Source organism: Poecilia formosa, unplaced genomic scaffold (assembly GCF_000485575.1).
Source record: "Poecilia formosa unplaced genomic scaffold, Poecilia_formosa-5.1.2 Scaffold2, whole genome shotgun sequence".
In the NCBI taxonomy this organism is placed as follows: domain Eukaryota; kingdom Metazoa; phylum Chordata; class Actinopteri; order Cyprinodontiformes; family Poeciliidae; genus Poecilia; species Poecilia formosa.
In genome coordinates this window covers 1,606,044-1,623,743 of record NW_006799941.1, presented here as the reverse complement: position 1 = coordinate 1,623,743, position 17,700 = coordinate 1,606,044, and the positions used below count along the sequence as shown (strand labels likewise).

Below are 17,700 nucleotides of genomic sequence, written 5' to 3'. Positions count from 1 at the left end.
CCTCAAGATAAAATGTTGTCAATGAGCCAAACTACTGCCCTCTAGCGGCCTGAAGTAATATAACACTGGGCTGAACTGAAACATTTTCTACTGCATCAATGTAACTGTACAATAAATATATTTAAGAAGCAATTTAAAAATAAAATTAAATTTGCAAAATCTCAACCTTTGTTCTTAAATGCTTTACAAGAGGAAAACAAGAGGCTGGTGGTTTTGAGCATTTCACATCTTTATTTCTGCATTTTTTTAAACAATGTGGCACCCAGGTCTACAGTCTCAAAGAACGTGCACAATTTATTTTTTTCTGTCCTGCAAATAAAAAATAAAATAAGTTCTGAGTTGAGCAAAGCAAAGAGCAGGAATTTAGTGTTAACTCACAACCCTTTTCTTTGTCTACTTCATACGGGTTCACTCCTCAGCCTCATTTACATTTATTAGACAAAAATTCAGTGTCCAGAAGTTATTTCCACTTTGGTAGTTAAAAAAAATAATTCTTCCATTTAAAACAAATATTCCAACTTTTTTTCTTTTTCAGTATATATCAATTTATACAAAAGAAAAAATTGAGGATAACCCTCTGATCCTGATCCCTTGAGCCAAGCCCGAAACACATCCCCCAACAACCCCCCAACAAAATCCTCCAAAACCAGCAAAAATAATCAACAAATGATCTGAGGACCAGGAGAGGGCGGGGGGAGGGTGAAAATACAACGGAATGACATGGAGGAGAGGAAACATGACATGCTTTGTAATACACATCTGAATAAATTAATCTGAGTGTTAGAACATTTGTCTTCATAACCAAATATATTCTGATAGTGCAGCTACAGCTATGTTTTCTCGTCAGGTGATATTAAGTGTTACAAGCACTTCGGATGCACTTCAGTTGAAGAAGGTGACACAGGGTGAGGATGCTGTGTATTCTTAAAGCAACTACATGAAAAACCCAACAGGTAGGAATAAAAAGAAGAAAAAGAATCATGGATATAGACAGAATAAAACAGTCACTATTCTTACTTTTGATACATTTTATTTTTCCTCTTTTCCTGTTCAAAGAAAAAAATAAATGAGTGTACAGAACTAATTCTATATGCCCTAAATGAGAGTTTTCCAACTCTACTTTCTGTCATGGCAAAAAAAAAAAAAAAAAAAAACTTAAGAGGAAGTGAGAAAACAAGCCTAATAACATTAAAATCTGTAACTCGACTCAAAAACGGAATTAAAAACCTAATTTTCTGCTTCTTTTCTTCTTTTTTTTTCCTTTTACTAAAACCAAACCCAAACAAAGAAAATAAATAAGGAACTCAGCAGATCAAATCAGTTGACATGATTTCAAATGAAAAAAAGAGGATGTACATTATATAAACTCTGAAGTTGTATAGTTGCATTGCCTGAATTTTTACGGTAGCCAATGATATAAAAGTGTGATTTAGTGCAGATGCTGTGTCTTATCAGTTGGCTGCCAGTCCCGTGGCCTCAGAGGAAAGCCTGGAGAAAACAGATACACACCCACAGAGCAGGGGAGGAGAGAGAGGAAGGCATGCAATCAGACAGAACAGAGAAAACATCAATATTTACTCTACATTATTACATCATTACCATAAAAACCTCTGGAAGGAGGTCATCTGGCTTTATACACCAGGAAATGTGCTCTTACAGAAACCCATTACATGTCTAGCCTGGGGGGGAGGTTGTGTTACAAATAAAGATACATCTTAAGTCAGCAGCTGATCAAAATCTGGCAAAATCTGAATGAACTAGCAAAGGGATTAAATAATCAAAATCTTAGTAAAGGGGACTCGCGCTACTCATGGTTACAGATAAAAATGAAGCTGCACAGGCTTAGAGGAAACTGCAAAACAGGAGCAAACAGCCTAGCTCTTCTCAAAGCTACATGACAACTATTTTTGATTTTTGGCCCTTTTTTTTGTTGTTTAATTAGTTTACAGAATTATAAAAAATTACAGGTCGACTCATAATTATTCTGATTTAGATTTTGTGTTGTTTTAATTTAATCAGAAAGATTTTCTGGCAAGATGAAATGACACCAACATTTCTCAAAAATAAAATCTTGCTCAAGAGTTGTTTTTTTTTTTAAATGACATGTTGAAAATAATAAACATCTTCCTCAATAATCAACTGAAAAGCCTCAATTCTCTAATCAGTTATGGTAACCTAACCTTTTCTATAATTAGTGACCAACTTTTATGTGCCCAAATATGGGCCTATTTAATGCTGATCTGATTAAATTTGACTCTTTTCATTCAGAGTTCATTTCACCCACACTGCTATGTTTCCAGACAACTTTTCACAGATGATGTAAATATCATGAGGATCAATCAAAAATGCTCAAGTGGGACCTTTGACATGATTCTGCTCTTGATTTGCACCTGTTTTCAAGTTTACTAGCTAAACCTATGAGCTAAATTCTGAAGCTCCCAGAAATTTATTCTCATCTTCTTGAGATCAGTCGAAATTACCTCCACAAATCTGGTGCCTTATTATTAATCATCTCTTATTGGTAAGCTAAAGCAGATGGGTCGTTTTAGATTTTTTAATAACCAACAAAACCCAAAGCATGAATAAGTGGCTTTGATACCTGAGGGAAGATTTACTTTGATTTAAAATTATTCGGTTTTGTTTTGTTTGTTTTTTTTCTTAAATCAGCAAACGAATCACGGCGAGACAACCCTTTTTGTAAACTAACAACAGTCACGTAAAAATAACTGGAGAGAAAACTAATTCCACAGGTACAACGTGACATCTTAAAGGAGCCGCTACCTGAGCAGAGCTTACACAACGAGAGAGAGAGAGAGAGAGAGAGAGAGAGAGAGACAGAGAGAGACAGAGACAGAGAGAGAGAGAGAGAGATTCGGTTAAACTACTCCCTGTCCATGCTAAATTCAAAGTCCTTGAAAAATATAATGCACTCGACATGTCACATTTTAAAGAGACAGGTAGAGTCAAGCTACAGATATTTTATAAATATGGCGTTAACCACCTCTCTGGCTTGGTAACAGGGGGCTGCTTTGTGCTGTAAGCGAGGCATGGCGCAGCCAGATACAAAAGCAAGTGCAAGTACAGACAACAAAGAGCACTGTCAGCACTTCAGGAGGAGATGACTTATGTTTCCTTCATTAGTAAGGGGAGAGCCTTCGCCTTTTGGACTTGGAGCCCAGCTCAGGGGCCACTTTGGGCTCAGTGGGAATTGGGTGTGGGGGGTTACTGGCCCCACTGACAACATGGAGGGCCAGGAGAGGCAGGGGCTTGAGACTGAGGAGACTCGACACACAGGCGGGTGAGCTGGGGAGCAGGGAGTCGGTGGAGGAGCAAGAGGAGGAGGAGGAGGAAGGAGGTGGCCCTGGAGCCAACAAGGACAGAGGGATGGGGGCTGTAGGGGGCGCCACACAGGAGGAAGAGGAAGAAGAGGAGGAGGAAGAGGAGAAGGAGGAGGTAGCGGCAGAGGAGGTGGTGGTGGTAGTAGTAGTAGTAGTGGTAGTAGTAGTAGTAGTAGAGGTGGAAGGAGGGCACAAGCTGGTCTGTTCAGGGTTCAAGGAGGAGGAGGAAGAGGAGGAGGGAGGAGGTTTAGAGGACTCTACACTGTAGAAAGAGAGACAAGGAGAGAGGGACAACACAGTCGGGATGGGTCACAGGGCAGGCTGGTGAGCAATGGGTGAGGGGGAGGAGGAGGGGGGGATGGGGTCGGGTGTGGGGATAAAAGTCACTCAGGGATGCGACCAAAACAGCAGACGTGTTATTAGTCATTAATGAGTTAAACTAGGAGTGGAACCACTCATCATAACTGTAGTGGTGGATCAATGTGGGAGTCAAGGACGGAGGGAGGGGGGGATTATTAATAAATACCAAGAAAAAGAAAACACCATCAGCTAAATTATAGAAAACTGAACAAAGCTACTGAAGTTTAGTAGGTCAGAAGATTCTTGAATTGTTTTTTTGTTTTGATCCAACACAACAGCATGACCACATTTAAACCTGTGCCTTCTATTCACATGTTAAATTAAGTATCTGCAATGAGTGACTGTTTAACCACTATGGGGACGTCGTAATTATGTTCGGATTATCTCACCTTGCATTGATGAGGTACTCCGCCAGACTGATGCTGGCGGGCGAGCCTGTGATGGTAACCTGCCGGTCAGTCGATCCATCCACTGGATTTGCGATCTTGATCTGGGCTCCAGACATTTGCCTGATCTCATTGATTTTGGCTCCCTGGCGGCCAATGATGCATCCGATCAGCTGGTGGAGAGAGGAGCGAATGAGGGGGGAGAAAAAAGAATAAAGACACAAATGGACGGCAGTTTACAATAACACTTCTCAAGCATGACCTCGTAATGACAGAAAATTGTTGAAAAATCTTTCCATCAGTGATTGAAGCATTAGAGGTTTTCTAGTTCTACAAAATGTCTGCTAGTAAACAAAGAACTCATCGCGCTACGGTGAGAAAATATGTTTTGAAAGCTGTCCCAGTCCCACAGTTGGACCGTTTTTATGCACATCCAGTCAGGAGAGCTGCAGAGATTTCAGCTCCTCGTTTATGGCACCATTTTTTATTTTTTCCAAAACAGGGTGCATGTAGAATCTAAATACTCTCCAATGAGCAACGTTATAAAAACTTTTAAAGGCTTACAAAAACCGATTTGTTTCATATCTGTGTGTTGACGTTGAGCAAAACCTAAAAAAATTATTTTACTTCAGTCCTTTTCATTCACATTTAATTGTGTAGATAAAGTGAATGTCTAAATTTAAATATCGCAATAAAAAAAGACTATAAATAAACATCATAAATGTTAAAGTGCCTATTTTTATTCAGTTCAAGTTCAGTCTCATTCCAATTTTTATTTTATTTTCAATGTGCACAAACAAGGACAGCTTTATTTTACGACTTGGCAGGTTAAAATTCATATTTTAAAATAAAAAATGTATTTGAATAAAAATATTGAAAGGTTTATGAAAAAAAAAATCACAAACCTTAAGATATTTGTTTTGGAAGTAAAGGTAATCATTTAGATTAGATTATATGGTGCGTATATTTCAATCAATCTCCATGCACATAAAAATGTACAATTGTTGAACAGAAATCAGATCAAACTAATCAAATTTTATTACATATATTTCAATTAGAACCAAATTTAACTCAAAATAGATCATATTCTCAGACACTGCAAACATATATATTATTTTTTTTACTTTGGTGATTTAATGTAATCCCTTCATAAGAATGATGCTCCCAAAAATCTTTAGTAGAAATCTCGCTTATTACTAAACTGACAAGAGTGTGTAAAAGTAATTGAATGTCTGACTTACATCATTTGGAATGGTCATCTCATGTGAACTAGTCTGAGCAGAAGCATCTATCCCTGACAAGAAAAATACGTCAGTAACTCAAACAAGCAACAACATCCTCACTTTTTAAGGCCACACAGCGACATGAAGAAACTTCAAATACAGTTTGAGTTGAAATTCTGACAAAGTCTTTTTTTTTTCTTCCCGGAATTAATATTTGACAAAAACTAGCAATAAACCCTCATAAAAAAAAAATAAAAAATAAAAAATAAAAAAAAACTCTGTGCAGCTGTGGATCTTCATTGGTATAAACCTAGATGCATAAAGAAAGTAATATTCTGGCATCTTTGTTTGCGATTTATATATTTCAGACAATAAGATGCAACAAAGTCTGGAAGAACAGAGTTTTCCATACCTGCCTAAACTTGAGCAATACTTGAACCGCATAGCATACTTTATCAGAGCCTTGTTTATTTCTTATTATAGACATTGTTAATTTTACGAGGTCTGAGTAATCTTTTTATTCTAAACTGCAGCAAGAAAGTGTCATTTTTATATAAAATATATGGGTACTAGAGCACACCAAATGTTTTTTTTTAAATGCTGCATTGTTTTATATTGTACAGCAAAGCCCTCCCTACTTCAGGGAATGTGATAGTGACTGTCAACGTGGTGTGGCAATGCGAAACATTCGAGTCGAATCAGCTGGAATGGCGGCGTGAAAGCCCACGGGCCTTGCTGTGCTGCATACCAGTGAATCCCTGGTTGCCTGGTGCAATAGGGAAAGGGCTCTGCTGCATAGCCAGCTGGTGAAGCTTGGTGAGCTGTGGAGAAATAGCAGCAGAGGAAGACTGTGAGAGTGAGAGGAGGAGGCGGGGAGAGAAGAAACAGAGGAAATGGGAAAACACAGGAAGAGAGGAAAAAAAAACAAAAAAACAGAGCACATAAAAATCACAATCAGTACAGACGGCTACACAAAGAAGCGCCAACAAAGGAAAACTTAACACACGAGACTTCATTCTATGATCTTTACATCTGATTCTCTCATAAAGCTCTCTCTATTTGACTAACTTAAGTCTATATGGGAAATCAAATCTGATTTCCTCTCTAGTCAGGCTCCACCTCTTGGTAAACTTTTCCTGCCATCTTCGGGGTCAAAACAAAGCTGCAATACACACTCCCTATACAGAGGGGATTTCCTAAGCAGAACAACAGACTGCTTCAACTTAGCTTCAGGAGAGCTGAGAAGAAACTTTTATGCTACATCTAAAAACACATCAGGTCTAATAATCAATAACCATTAGATAGTGATAGAAAACATTTAAGCAAACAACTTTTTGGCCTAAGAAGCATTTACGACAATCATCTACATGTTAAAAGATCCTGACCCAACGTATCTTTTTCACTTAAAGAAAAAAACAAAAAACAAAAAAAGAAGCATTGATTGGATGAAGCAAAAAGCGACCAGAGGACAAAGTGACAAAGGAAAAGACTAAAACAGTGTGTTTATTCAGGACAGACCAATAAATGCGACAATACTGCACAAAGAGGAAGAACAGGGAGGAGTGAGCAGCAGGGACAGATTATTATTCATGGAACAGTGGAGAGTCTGGACAAACAAACAACAAATGTCAATTAAATTAGCTTCTGACTGCAAAAAACTGAACAGATAGTGAGAAAAGTTACGACTCTCTTCTAAATGGTTGATATAAAAAGAACTGATGACTGCAGATTAAATGAAGGGTAAACAAGGTAACTAACTATAGTTATATGTGGAAAACACTGCATGGCTGGGTGGGTGATTATTCATTTTGGGTCGGGGCTGTAATTATGAGTGGGAGTGGAAGTGGTGGTGGGGAGGAAAAAAAAAAAAAAAAAAAAAAACAGTCCTACTGCACTTACATCTGGCTGTGGGATCGCGTGCTGTCCTTGTACAGCATAGGCCTGAAACATATGGAAACAAAGCTTTCATAGGCCTCACATCTGGTTTTATTGGGTCACTTACTTCTCCAGGTACGTCACCATTAGATGACAACCAGACGCCTCCTGCATATCAAAAGTTAACCTGATGATGCTCAACAAATATTAACATGCACCTCTTGTCCAAAGTCTCCACATTTCTGAGAGCAATGAAGTATTTTTGTGACATTTCATTAGAATTAGAGGAAAAATCCAAACGGAAAATTATTACAAAGAATACGACACAGTACTTGGTTAAGTTTAAAGACTTTGTAGTGTTAAGAGAACAAGCACCAGAAAGCGTTTAAGTTCAAGTCAGGATGAAAGGGAAATGACAAACTAAAAGTCTTTGACAAAAGGAAAACATTAAAGGAAACCAAGATTTTAGAGCTTTACTTGTTCTCCAAGTTTTTAGTGACTCTTGATGCAGCTGTTTTCTCAAGGTAAACACAAAGTGAAGCATCTATTTAAGATGAACATGATGTTAGCGCTTGTAAATTCACAAATCAAAGTTAAGCTTGTTAAATCATCAAACATAAGAATTATACATTTTTAAAATGGTTAGCTAGGAACTCTAAACCTCCTCAAGTCTTTTCAGTGGTTGATATAAGAGGAAATCAAACCCTCCATAGATAAACCTTGTGTCCGTTAGCGAAGCTGTTTATACCTGTCCGCCTGCAAAGATGACAGGTGATCCTGAAGGCTTGGGTCGGTAGGGGATGGTGACCCCCTTAGGGGGAGACTGCACAGGGGAAAGAAGGTGGGTTTTATTACGATATCTACTACATCATGTTAAAACCATTAACTTTGAAAAGTAAAACTTTTTCTTAATATTCAGTCTTTTAAGTCAGAAGGCAAAGAAAGTGATTGCAGTTCCCCGGCTTTAATGCATCACTGCAACTCCAACAAAACTACAGACAGTCACAAGGTGGAAATTAAAATTAATGCTACCGATCATTTATTAAATTAGCAGCTGTTTTTAAATCTTACTTAGGAAAATACAAGGTGCATATAAGCCTGTTGCAGTATGCAATTAACTGCATGTTGAATTAAGATGTGCTCAATAATTGCCATTGTGACGATTAATGTTTTTGGAAGGTTTATTTTCTTTACGGCGACTGACAGAGAGAGATTTATTGTTTCAGGTTGTTGTGTTTTATTTTGGCAATTTAAAATATTTTCCAGTTCTAGTTGTTAAGTGTTCTTTACAAAATGAAAGTTTATTGGGAGACCTTGCATTATTATGCACACACTAAAACAACCAGCCTATTTTTATCTCTGTATTACTCTATAAAGAGCAGAATTGACAGATTATTTTGATAGGAGTGCAAATAATTTTCACCTTTCTCTTTTAAAAAAAAAAAGCAAATAAATTATGTTTTGCATTATCGTTTTAAATTTTTGCTCAAATACTGTGAAACTGGGGTATTTTTTCTGAACTTTATCTCGCATTGAGAATCTCCTACTGGCTCCAGCCGACATAGCAACATCTGCACCTGTCCGCTCACCTCAAGCATGACCACGCAGATCTGCTTAACACACTCAATTATTGACTGCGGAGTTCCAGCAATGGTGATGGCACGCTCTGTGGAGTTGGGAAGCATGTCTCCCGCCACTTGTACCTGAGCACCGGTTGACTTGAACGCACAAGAGGGGGAAAATTAAACGAAACCTCATTAATGTTGAGTTATTAAAAGTGTAACGTGTAAAGGTGAACAGATTTTAGGGCATACCTCTCGAATTTCTTTGATCTTGCAGCCACCTTTCCCAATGAGCGAGCCACACTGGCTGGCAGGCACTACGATGCGTAGAGTCACTGGAGGCTTGCTGGTGGCTGTGCTGTTCGTCATAGAGCTGCTGATATCCTGGTATGAAATAAAGAAAAGATAAATTAATACAGCTGGAAAACGGGGTGCTCTCTGTTGATCTATAGAAGAAAAACAAAAAACTCGAAGCAAACCTCTTCCAACTTCTCTATGATCATAGAGAACGCTTTAAAGATGGCCGTCGTCGGACCTGCCAAAGTGATGATCCGTTCAGGACAATTGCCTTCAGAGATGTTAATACGAGCTCCACTCTAAACAGAAGAGAAGCAAAAAAAAAAAAATGTACAAAAGTATTCAGTAACTGTGAAAAGATCTGCCAATAATATGACTCATTGTAGTAATTAAAGAAACACAGTGAGCTTGAAAGGACTAACCTCTTCTCTCATCTTCTTCACAGATTCACCCTTCTGTTTGCAGAGAATCAAAGATATGTTTAATGTTTATAAAAGAAAAAGAAAACAACATTAAAAGAACATAACTGGAAAAGTCTTACCTTTCCTATTATACTTCCAACCTCCTGAAATTGGGGGGAAAAAAAATATATATATATGTATTGTAAGACATATTTTTCTTAATTCATCAAAATGAAAAATTATGTTTCTATAAATTAGCCTATTGAAGAATTGGAGCTTGATGTTAAACTCTAAATGTAAATGTAGCAATCCGGGGTACACTGAATCATACGCAACAGGGGATGTTGCAATAAATGTGTTAATACTGAATGAACCAGCATTAGCTAACCTATTAGTATCTCTTGCAGAGTGATTTAATATCTAAAACCAGCTCAACATAAACTGGCAGAATTATTTACCATTATTTACCAGCTCAATATAAACATATTGGTGAGAATTTCTCTTAGTAGTAAATATTTTTTCTAGACCTCAGGAAATGATGTCTACAAGGGGGTAGGATTTGACAAAAATACAGATGAAAAACATGTTTCTATTTATGTAACATAATTTAGTACAGTTTGACCGTGGTAATTTTTATTTTTTATATCTCACCAGTTTGGTGAATCTGCAGTTAAAAATACCAAGAATGTGCAGCTGCCTTTAAAACCGCCATACGAGGCTACAGCAGAACTCACACCATGGAGCGTGTGCGGCTATGCTGTCAAAAGGGCCAGATGGCCTGGGGACAAATGCCAGGCAATGCCTCAAGCTGCAAATTTTTAAGCACCAAGGGATGGTGCTAAAATAAATAAAATTAAAAAAAAAAAAAGAAAAGCGAAAAGAAAAAAAATCCATGGATAAAATGTGTATTACTAAGTCCAACTTCTGTACATCCAATCAGAATCCATTAACTAAAATACCAGGTAGATTTTGATTAGAGATGCACCATTAAGGCTTTCAATGTTTTTTTTTCCAATTTAGCACAAAAATAAAAAGAAAAGATGCTTATAGATGGGATAAGTAGTTTTAAATGCCCCTAAACTCTATTAGATTTTTAATAATCTATTTTAAAAAATACATCAAAGTCTATAAGTATAGACCATTTTAGTCTATCTCTACAGAGTAGGAGGGAGTTATAAGTTTGTACATTTAATGAAAAATACAAACATTTTCTATATGTTAATGAGCAGATAAAGTTGATAAAAAGAAACATTCAGGCTCTGAGCAACTGATTGATGCATCTCAAAATTGTTTTTAATAAATACAGTATTTCAATGTTCAGATGAAAGCTGACAGCTCACAATATACTACACATCACAGCCTTGAACCTTAAACAACAAAGAAAATGAAAAAGTGAGGAGACATTCGCCCAAAAATAAGAAAATGCTCAACAAAAACAAACATGTTTCCTTAGCAAGCCTCGCCATTCCGTGTGGAGAAACTTAAGCTTTTTATTGTTAAATAATAAACTGATGAATGTTAAAGTGAGAGAGATGTATGGACGATAAATGAAATATGGAAGGAGAAATGCTTAGGGGAAAAATAGTATCTATCTTTATGTTGCTTTAAGACGTGTGAAGTTCATAAACTCCAATATTTCAATTTTGGCTTCTTTTATGCGGTCATGTCCACTTTCAAATATGCAACATTTAATCACAATAGTAATATATATTATGTTGCTTGTTTACTTAATGGCAGTAAGCCAGTTGTCTATATACTTTGAGTAGCATTCCATTGAGTGACTTGAGAGTGTGAGCCTCAGGTAAAACTGGCACATGGCGCTGCTTCAACACTGCGTACGTCCGTGCAACACGAGGGGCGTACGCAATTTCTATGATTGGTTTTTGGGATCTTGTTGTGGGGTGTTAATCGCTTCTCGTTGCCCCCTGTATACTACACGAAGCACGACAAACGATTAAACCGAGACTCGGCCCGACTGTAAAAGTTGTCGCGCAACTTGAAAAAAAGAAAACCACAAATACTGCCTTACATAGGAGATCAAACTCGGTCTCTCCATTTTCTCTTGAGATCAAGGATTCCATTACCATTTACTTTCACTACTCCCCTTCACCTACATATCCTGTTGAACATCAATTTCATCAATAAAGCATCATGCTGTATCAGAGTGTCCACATGAGCTGCTCACCTTGCCGTGCATGAGCAGCCTTATAGTAAGGGTGACATTGAGTCCGCCTTCAATTACTCCGGAGTCCATAACTGCAACTATAGTGGTCCGTACAGAAACTGAGAGTCTTTGGTCACAGAGATGGATCTAAATAGCATAAATATAGAAAAACATCATTATGCATAACAATGAAAAAGGAAATGTATGCTATAAACAGAGCAGTGTTACAGCAGTTTTGCATCATGCTTCAAATTTTATTAAAAGTTCATAATTTTATTGGTATTTCAAGGCATGGGAGAGTATTTAATAAATTCAGTAAACATTTTGGTTAAGAAAAATAAGTCGGAAAATATCCACAGTGCCTTAAAATTCATATTACAGACTAAATGACAAACTTACGTGATTCATCTTTAATTTTAAAATCTATAGATATACCACACAATTAAATAATTGGTTTACATGTCGCTAATTAAAATGTTAATTATCAAGCACACTGATGGATACCACGAAAGAAAATCCTAAGCTTTAAGGTTTTTCTGCAGTTTTATTGCAGGCTTTCAAAATGTGGATGAGTGCTGATCCATCCACATCACCAGCTAGGTGGAAGGTCTTCAATAGTAAATCTATTACCTCCAGGTCAAAAAATAACATATGGTAACATGCTAACTACGTTCGCTAGCCTTGAAACAAGTTTAGTAACAAACTGGTTGCCGTGTTTCTTCTAAAGGCTCATCTGGACGACTGTGTTTTATTTGCAACACACATAAATTAATTGGATTTAAAATAAGCGCTAAACGCTTATTTTGAAGATTTAAGGAGAAATGTTAAATTATTAAGAAAGATGAAAGTCTTAGCCCTCTGTAGCCGTGCTAGGAAAATGAATGGAGCATGCATGTGCTTGTTAGCATATTTAGCTAGTTAGCTTACTTCGTCAGCATTACGAACAGATTCTAACTCAAATCAAGGTGAATTGAATTGCATTGTTGTCATCTCTTAAACAAACGTGCTTGGTAAACTATGAAAATTAGCAACTAAAAGTGCCACAAAGGGACTCTCTGTTGTAGTTCTTTAAAATAAGCTAGGCTAGGCTAGGCTAAGCTAGCCACATCACTCCGAGCGCAGATTGCGTGCTCATCGTCCTCACGCGGCCTATTAGCACGCTGCACAGGCGCGATTTGTTTCCGCTACTTCTGACCATAACAAATATGTCATAAAATAAGAAACATCACAAAAAACTCACCTGCTTAGAGCGCTGCCGACTGATCGGGGGGAGGGTTGGGGTTGTAAGGGTAGAAGGGGAGAGGTTCGGGAGGGTAAAAACCCGGGGGAGAGTTTAGAAAGGACTCGGGGAAGAGGGAAGAGTGATGCGAGATCGAGCTCCACTCCTTTACACAAAGACAACAAAACTGTAACCTTTGAACTACCACCCTTCACCCATCACAAACCCTTACCACCGCCAGCCAGGAGTTTGAACTTAAGATGCTCCAGAAAAATATCACTTCGTCCACATTTGATGCTACCGTACGGTAAATAATAATTACATTCAAAACTAATTCTATTTTTTGTTGTTTTTTAAAATGATACATAAACGTTTTGTGATTAAAAGTAGGTTACAACCAGCTAAATAAAATTCAAATTGATCGTCAGAAATGACAAATTACAAAAATGGCAATATCTTAGGCAAGGTTTGATAAATAGTGTTCAAAATAAGATATTTAAAATTTAAAGACCAATGATGCTTAAAACAGCTTTGCTTTAAAAAAAATACATTTTAAAAAATGCATAACAAAAAATACCCATAGAACATTTTAAAATTTTGTCAAGGTCCAACCACAAAGTAGAAGGATTTGTTTTAAACTTTATTTTATAAATTTTATGTGATAGACCAGTACAATACAGAGGTTTATATGAGCACATTAGTGAATTAACAGCTTTTTAAAGACTAAGAAATACACCAGAGAGGGCACAGATAAACTCCTGGATGTGTTTAAAACTTGCAATCAATTATCTGAGTAGGGAAGAGCATAGCTGACCCAACCGTAAATCTTAAATGATATGATTGTTCACATAATCCGACAGACTTGGGAAGGATGAATCAATCAGAGAAGCAGCCATGATGACTTTGGAGGAGTTGTAGAGATCCTCAGCCTTGGTGGTAGAATATTATTTGTGTGATTCACTTTTTGATCTACATGCAAAACGGTGTGGTGTGTGGGGAGGAAAACAAACACTGCATGACATCATGCATAACAATATGGAGGTAGTGGCACGATGGGGTAAGGAACCTTTTCTTCTGCAAACAAAGAGAAGTTGGCCAGAGTGAATATGAAGATGGATGCAGTTAAATATAGATCGGTTCTATGAAATGTTATAGGTGGCCAAAGACTTTGACACTTGAACAGATGTCAAGCTTCCAGCAGAATAACAACCCTAAACATACTGCCACAGCTCTAATGGACTGGCATAGATCAAAGCATATTCATGTGTTAAAACATCCCAAATACCTCACAACCTGTGGCAAGACTTGAAAACTGATGCTCAAAGATGCACCTCCGTTCAGTCAGGCTGAGGTTTAGCTATTTTGCAAAGAAAACGCTTCTAGATACACAAAGCAGGTAGAGATGTACCTCCAAAAATACTTGCAGTTGTAATTGCAGCAGGAGATGGTTTAAAAAGGCATTGACTTCAGGAGCTGTGTACACAGTACAAGAATGCCACAATTTGTAGATTTTAGTTTTTATTGTATTGATTTATTTACACAAAATTACAACAAAACAATCAGCAGTTTGTGATTGTAACAAGACAAAATGTGAATCTGTTATGGGTATGACTGTACATCCAATTATAGAGCAACATTTTTAAATATTTTAATAAGTTTTGAAAGAAATTAGGATAGAAATCCAAGAAAGAAAAAAAAAACTAGACCGTGTTAATACTCAACATTAACAAGGTGTAGTTTGTAGGGTGCAGAGTAGGGTGGTACTCTGCACCCTACCACTTATCTAGCACAGTAATTGTAATACAAAACTATTAAATACATTTACAAATTCAAGTAAAAGACAACTTCATATCTGATGACTAATGAAGGTGTAAATTTTTCATTTACACTAATGAAACAAAAAAACAAAACAAAAAAAGCAGTAGCAAACAAATCCATACGCCAAAATCCTTTACTTCAACGGTACACACCGACTGAAATTTAAATTTAGGCCCTGAAGAAATAGCTTGTGTGACTTCAAATGTCAGAAATGCACTGTAACTGATATTATAACATAATGTACTTATGCAGTCATTTTAGTTGGATTATTGGATGATCCGCTCTCTGAAAGCCTCAATCTGAATCGCTGCTGCTGCTGCTGGACCACTGTGAAGAAAACATATAAATAAATATATTACACACAAAACAACTTATGTTTTATTTGATAGAGGAAAAACTTCCAGTGGAAATGAAACTGTTGACATTGAACTTCTATTATTTAGATAGCGGTATAAATAGAGCTAAAAGGCCAAAGGGAGGTGAAACTAGCCTCATGTTTTATTCTGTCAGGATACCGTTTACATTTATTCAGCAACCTAAGCTTGTTGTTTCATGAATCAGAATTCCTTTTAATGTCTAAAGCACAACAAACTTTTAAAAAAAGTTGCTGACTGAGTTTCTATTGCTTTTAGATAAAGATAATTGCTTCAGGACTAACCTATACCCTTGTATTATTTCAGGTGCCAGAATAATCATTTTAATTAATATTCATGCTTTTTAACCAAGCCTCACCTTCCCATGCTTGTAGTGACCATGCATGTGGTATTTGTGAGCCTTCTTCATCTTTTTCCTCATTTTCTTATTAGCTTTGTGAGAAAGTAAGCCCATTCCCACTGCCATTCCTCCAGCTAATATTCCAGCCGCAGGGTTAAACCCATCATGATGATGATGATGATGGCCTTTGTGTGGGCCATGACCGAAACCTTTTGGATAGTGCAGGAGGTGACCCAGATGAACACCTTTAGGATGGCAAGCATGTCCTGCAGGATGCATGGGATATGCATGAGGTCCAGGAGGTCCATAGGGCATAACCCCTGGAGGTCCATGGGGCATCGGTCCTGGAGGCCCATAGTGGATCATGGACGGGCTCACAGGAGCGGAGTAGTGGCTTGGAGGATACTGCGCTGTAGGGTATCCAGGGTAAGCAGGAGGTGGAGCCTGGGGGTAGACCCCAGGTCCAGGCGCTGGTAAATATGGAGCACTGTATCCAGGAGGGAATGCAGGATTTTGTTGACCCATTGGAGGGGGAGGAGCTGATGCACAAAAGAAGTACAATCACATACCTTCTACTTCATAAAAGTTAAAATGTGACAGAAAGCTTTGTATGCTTACCTGGATTTGGCCACATGACTTGTGTTTTAGCTTGATCAGCAGATAAGCAGAAGTCTCAGAAATAGTCCTAAAAATAAGGAACATTTATGGGTTAAATTATTTACAAACAAGCAGTAAAAAACAGATTGTAAAAGGTATATTTCAAACTGTCTCATTTTATGTTGTATATATTCAGTGGTTCAACTACCTTAACAAAGTGTACCCTAATTAAAAATAAAGGCTCTATAAAAATTATTTGTTCAACAAGCATTTTTTAACCAAAAAGACAGGAATAAATCCAGCTTTGAGAAGATTATGAATTTGGAGCCTGTACAAAACTTTGAGGGAACGTTGCAAAGCACATACTGCTGCTTCAGGAGTCACCAGACACAGAAGTAGTGAGAACATGGGCAACAACCAAGTTCTTGTGCTTAAACTACTCCTGACCCAAAGTTATGCTACATTGATGTAGTAATTCAAACAAAAGGATACCATAACATATACTGTAATCATATACTGTACTCCACTGCCCTCATGTAAATTATTCAGATTTTCTAAGAAAGAGTATAGAGAAGTTAATGATACAGTAAAGGACTTTTTGAACTGAATTAAGTAAAATAACTTGTGCCCTGTGATGGACTTAATGGGTAGAAATCAACTTGTCAATGAGATTCTGATACTGAGATGTTCCGATCAGAAAGGATTGTACTTTTCCACATGTTTGAATGCTTTTTTTTATCTCCGTGTTCTGTTCGACACATATGGACTAAATGATAAAAATGCTTTTCCGAAAGGTTTAATGATGAATGACAGTAACACAGTATCCTTTAAAAGGAATGTACGAACTCACTAAAATAAGCTTTACAATAGAAAGACAGCCGTTTTACAACAAATAATTTTAAAAACTAATTTTAATTAAGCCTAAGATTCGTGTTTATTCACATTACGTGTTTATTCACACATATAAAGAAATTAGCAACAAAATTGTTTAACTATGTCTCAATCATTAGTCCGTATTTAAACTCTAACAACCAGCACTTTCTTCATTTACGCTAGTTTTACAAGCAAAACCAACACCACAAAGTTCATGAATCCTGTAATTATGGAAGTTTAGCATTGTTTCGTATAACAGCAAAGCTCTAGTGTCCGTAAACATAAGTGTGCAGGCTTACCTGAGGAAGCTGCCTCTGTTCTTGAAAAGCGGAAACTTGTAAGGTCTTGTTAGTCTTCCGCATTGAAACTGTATTAAAATGCAAAAAGATGCCACGCCTTCCCTTAAAGGACACGTACGTGATGGCAAAATGCAGCAGCTGACGGGGAATGAAAAGTTGAAAAACTTGTTCTGTTTTGCTTTGTCACACAGAGAAACTACGATAACACTCGTCAGTGGAGGATGTTTCCACAGGGAGGAGTCAGGAGTTACCATAGAAACACTCACATGACCTCTTTGTAGGATATTCAAGCCTGTGAATGGTACCTGTGCCAGAACACCATTACATCATGGATCAACTGTGTCACAGAAATGCCTTAGAGACAGAATCACATGCTTTATGAAATCAATATCAGGAAAACATTTAAAAAGAGAAAATATTCAGTCTATTCATACAATCATGACAGTATAAATTATTTATTATTGTTGCGGTCGTACATTTTGATGACCTCCAACACTTATACAACATAACCAAACAATTATTTTAGAAATAAACCTAAATTTTCAGAAAGGTCCTGTATCACAAAAATATGCTC

At 37.2% G+C, this 17,700-nt stretch overlaps 2 protein-coding genes across 10 annotated transcripts; both read right to left on the bottom strand.

Moving 5' to 3' along the window:
• Nucleotides 1–208: 208 nt before the first annotated feature.
• Nucleotides 209–13,111, bottom strand: LOC103135903 (poly(rC)-binding protein 2). Of its 9 annotated transcripts, none has more exons than XM_007548966.2 (13): nucleotides 12,847–13,093; nucleotides 11,628–11,753; nucleotides 9,583–9,606; nucleotides 9,464–9,496; nucleotides 9,224–9,340; nucleotides 8,997–9,128; nucleotides 8,772–8,900; nucleotides 7,931–8,005; nucleotides 7,207–7,248; nucleotides 6,056–6,155; nucleotides 5,326–5,378; nucleotides 4,088–4,257; nucleotides 209–1,488 (listed from the first exon to the last, which is right to left on the bottom strand). In XM_007548966.2, the coding sequence occupies exons 2-13, from the start codon at nucleotides 11,694–11,696 to the stop codon at nucleotides 1,452–1,454; spliced, it is 981 nt and encodes a 326-aa protein (XP_007549028.1). In that variant the 5' UTR covers nucleotides 11,697–11,753; nucleotides 12,847–13,093; the 3' UTR covers nucleotides 209–1,451. The 9 variants fall into 9 exon arrangements, with proteins under 9 accessions (XP_007549028.1, XP_007549035.1, XP_007548984.1 ...); XM_007548973.2 differs by having other exon boundaries at nucleotides 6,056–6,128; nucleotides 12,847–13,091; XM_007548922.2 differs by lacking the exon at nucleotides 209–1,488 and adding an exon at nucleotides 2,131–3,600 and having other exon boundaries at nucleotides 5,326–5,372; nucleotides 12,847–13,111.
• Nucleotides 13,112–14,330: 1,219 nt separating this feature from the next.
• Nucleotides 14,331–17,364, bottom strand: LOC103135899 (proline-rich protein 13-like). Its single transcript, XM_007548901.2, has 4 exons — nucleotides 17,127–17,364; nucleotides 15,976–16,042; nucleotides 15,376–15,896; nucleotides 14,331–14,970 (listed from the first exon to the last, which is right to left on the bottom strand). The coding sequence occupies exons 2-4, from the start codon at nucleotides 15,989–15,991 to the stop codon at nucleotides 14,938–14,940; spliced, it is 570 nt and encodes a 189-aa protein (XP_007548963.1). The 5' UTR covers nucleotides 15,992–16,042; nucleotides 17,127–17,364; the 3' UTR covers nucleotides 14,331–14,937.
• Between the last annotated feature and the right edge of the window lie 336 nt (nucleotides 17,365–17,700).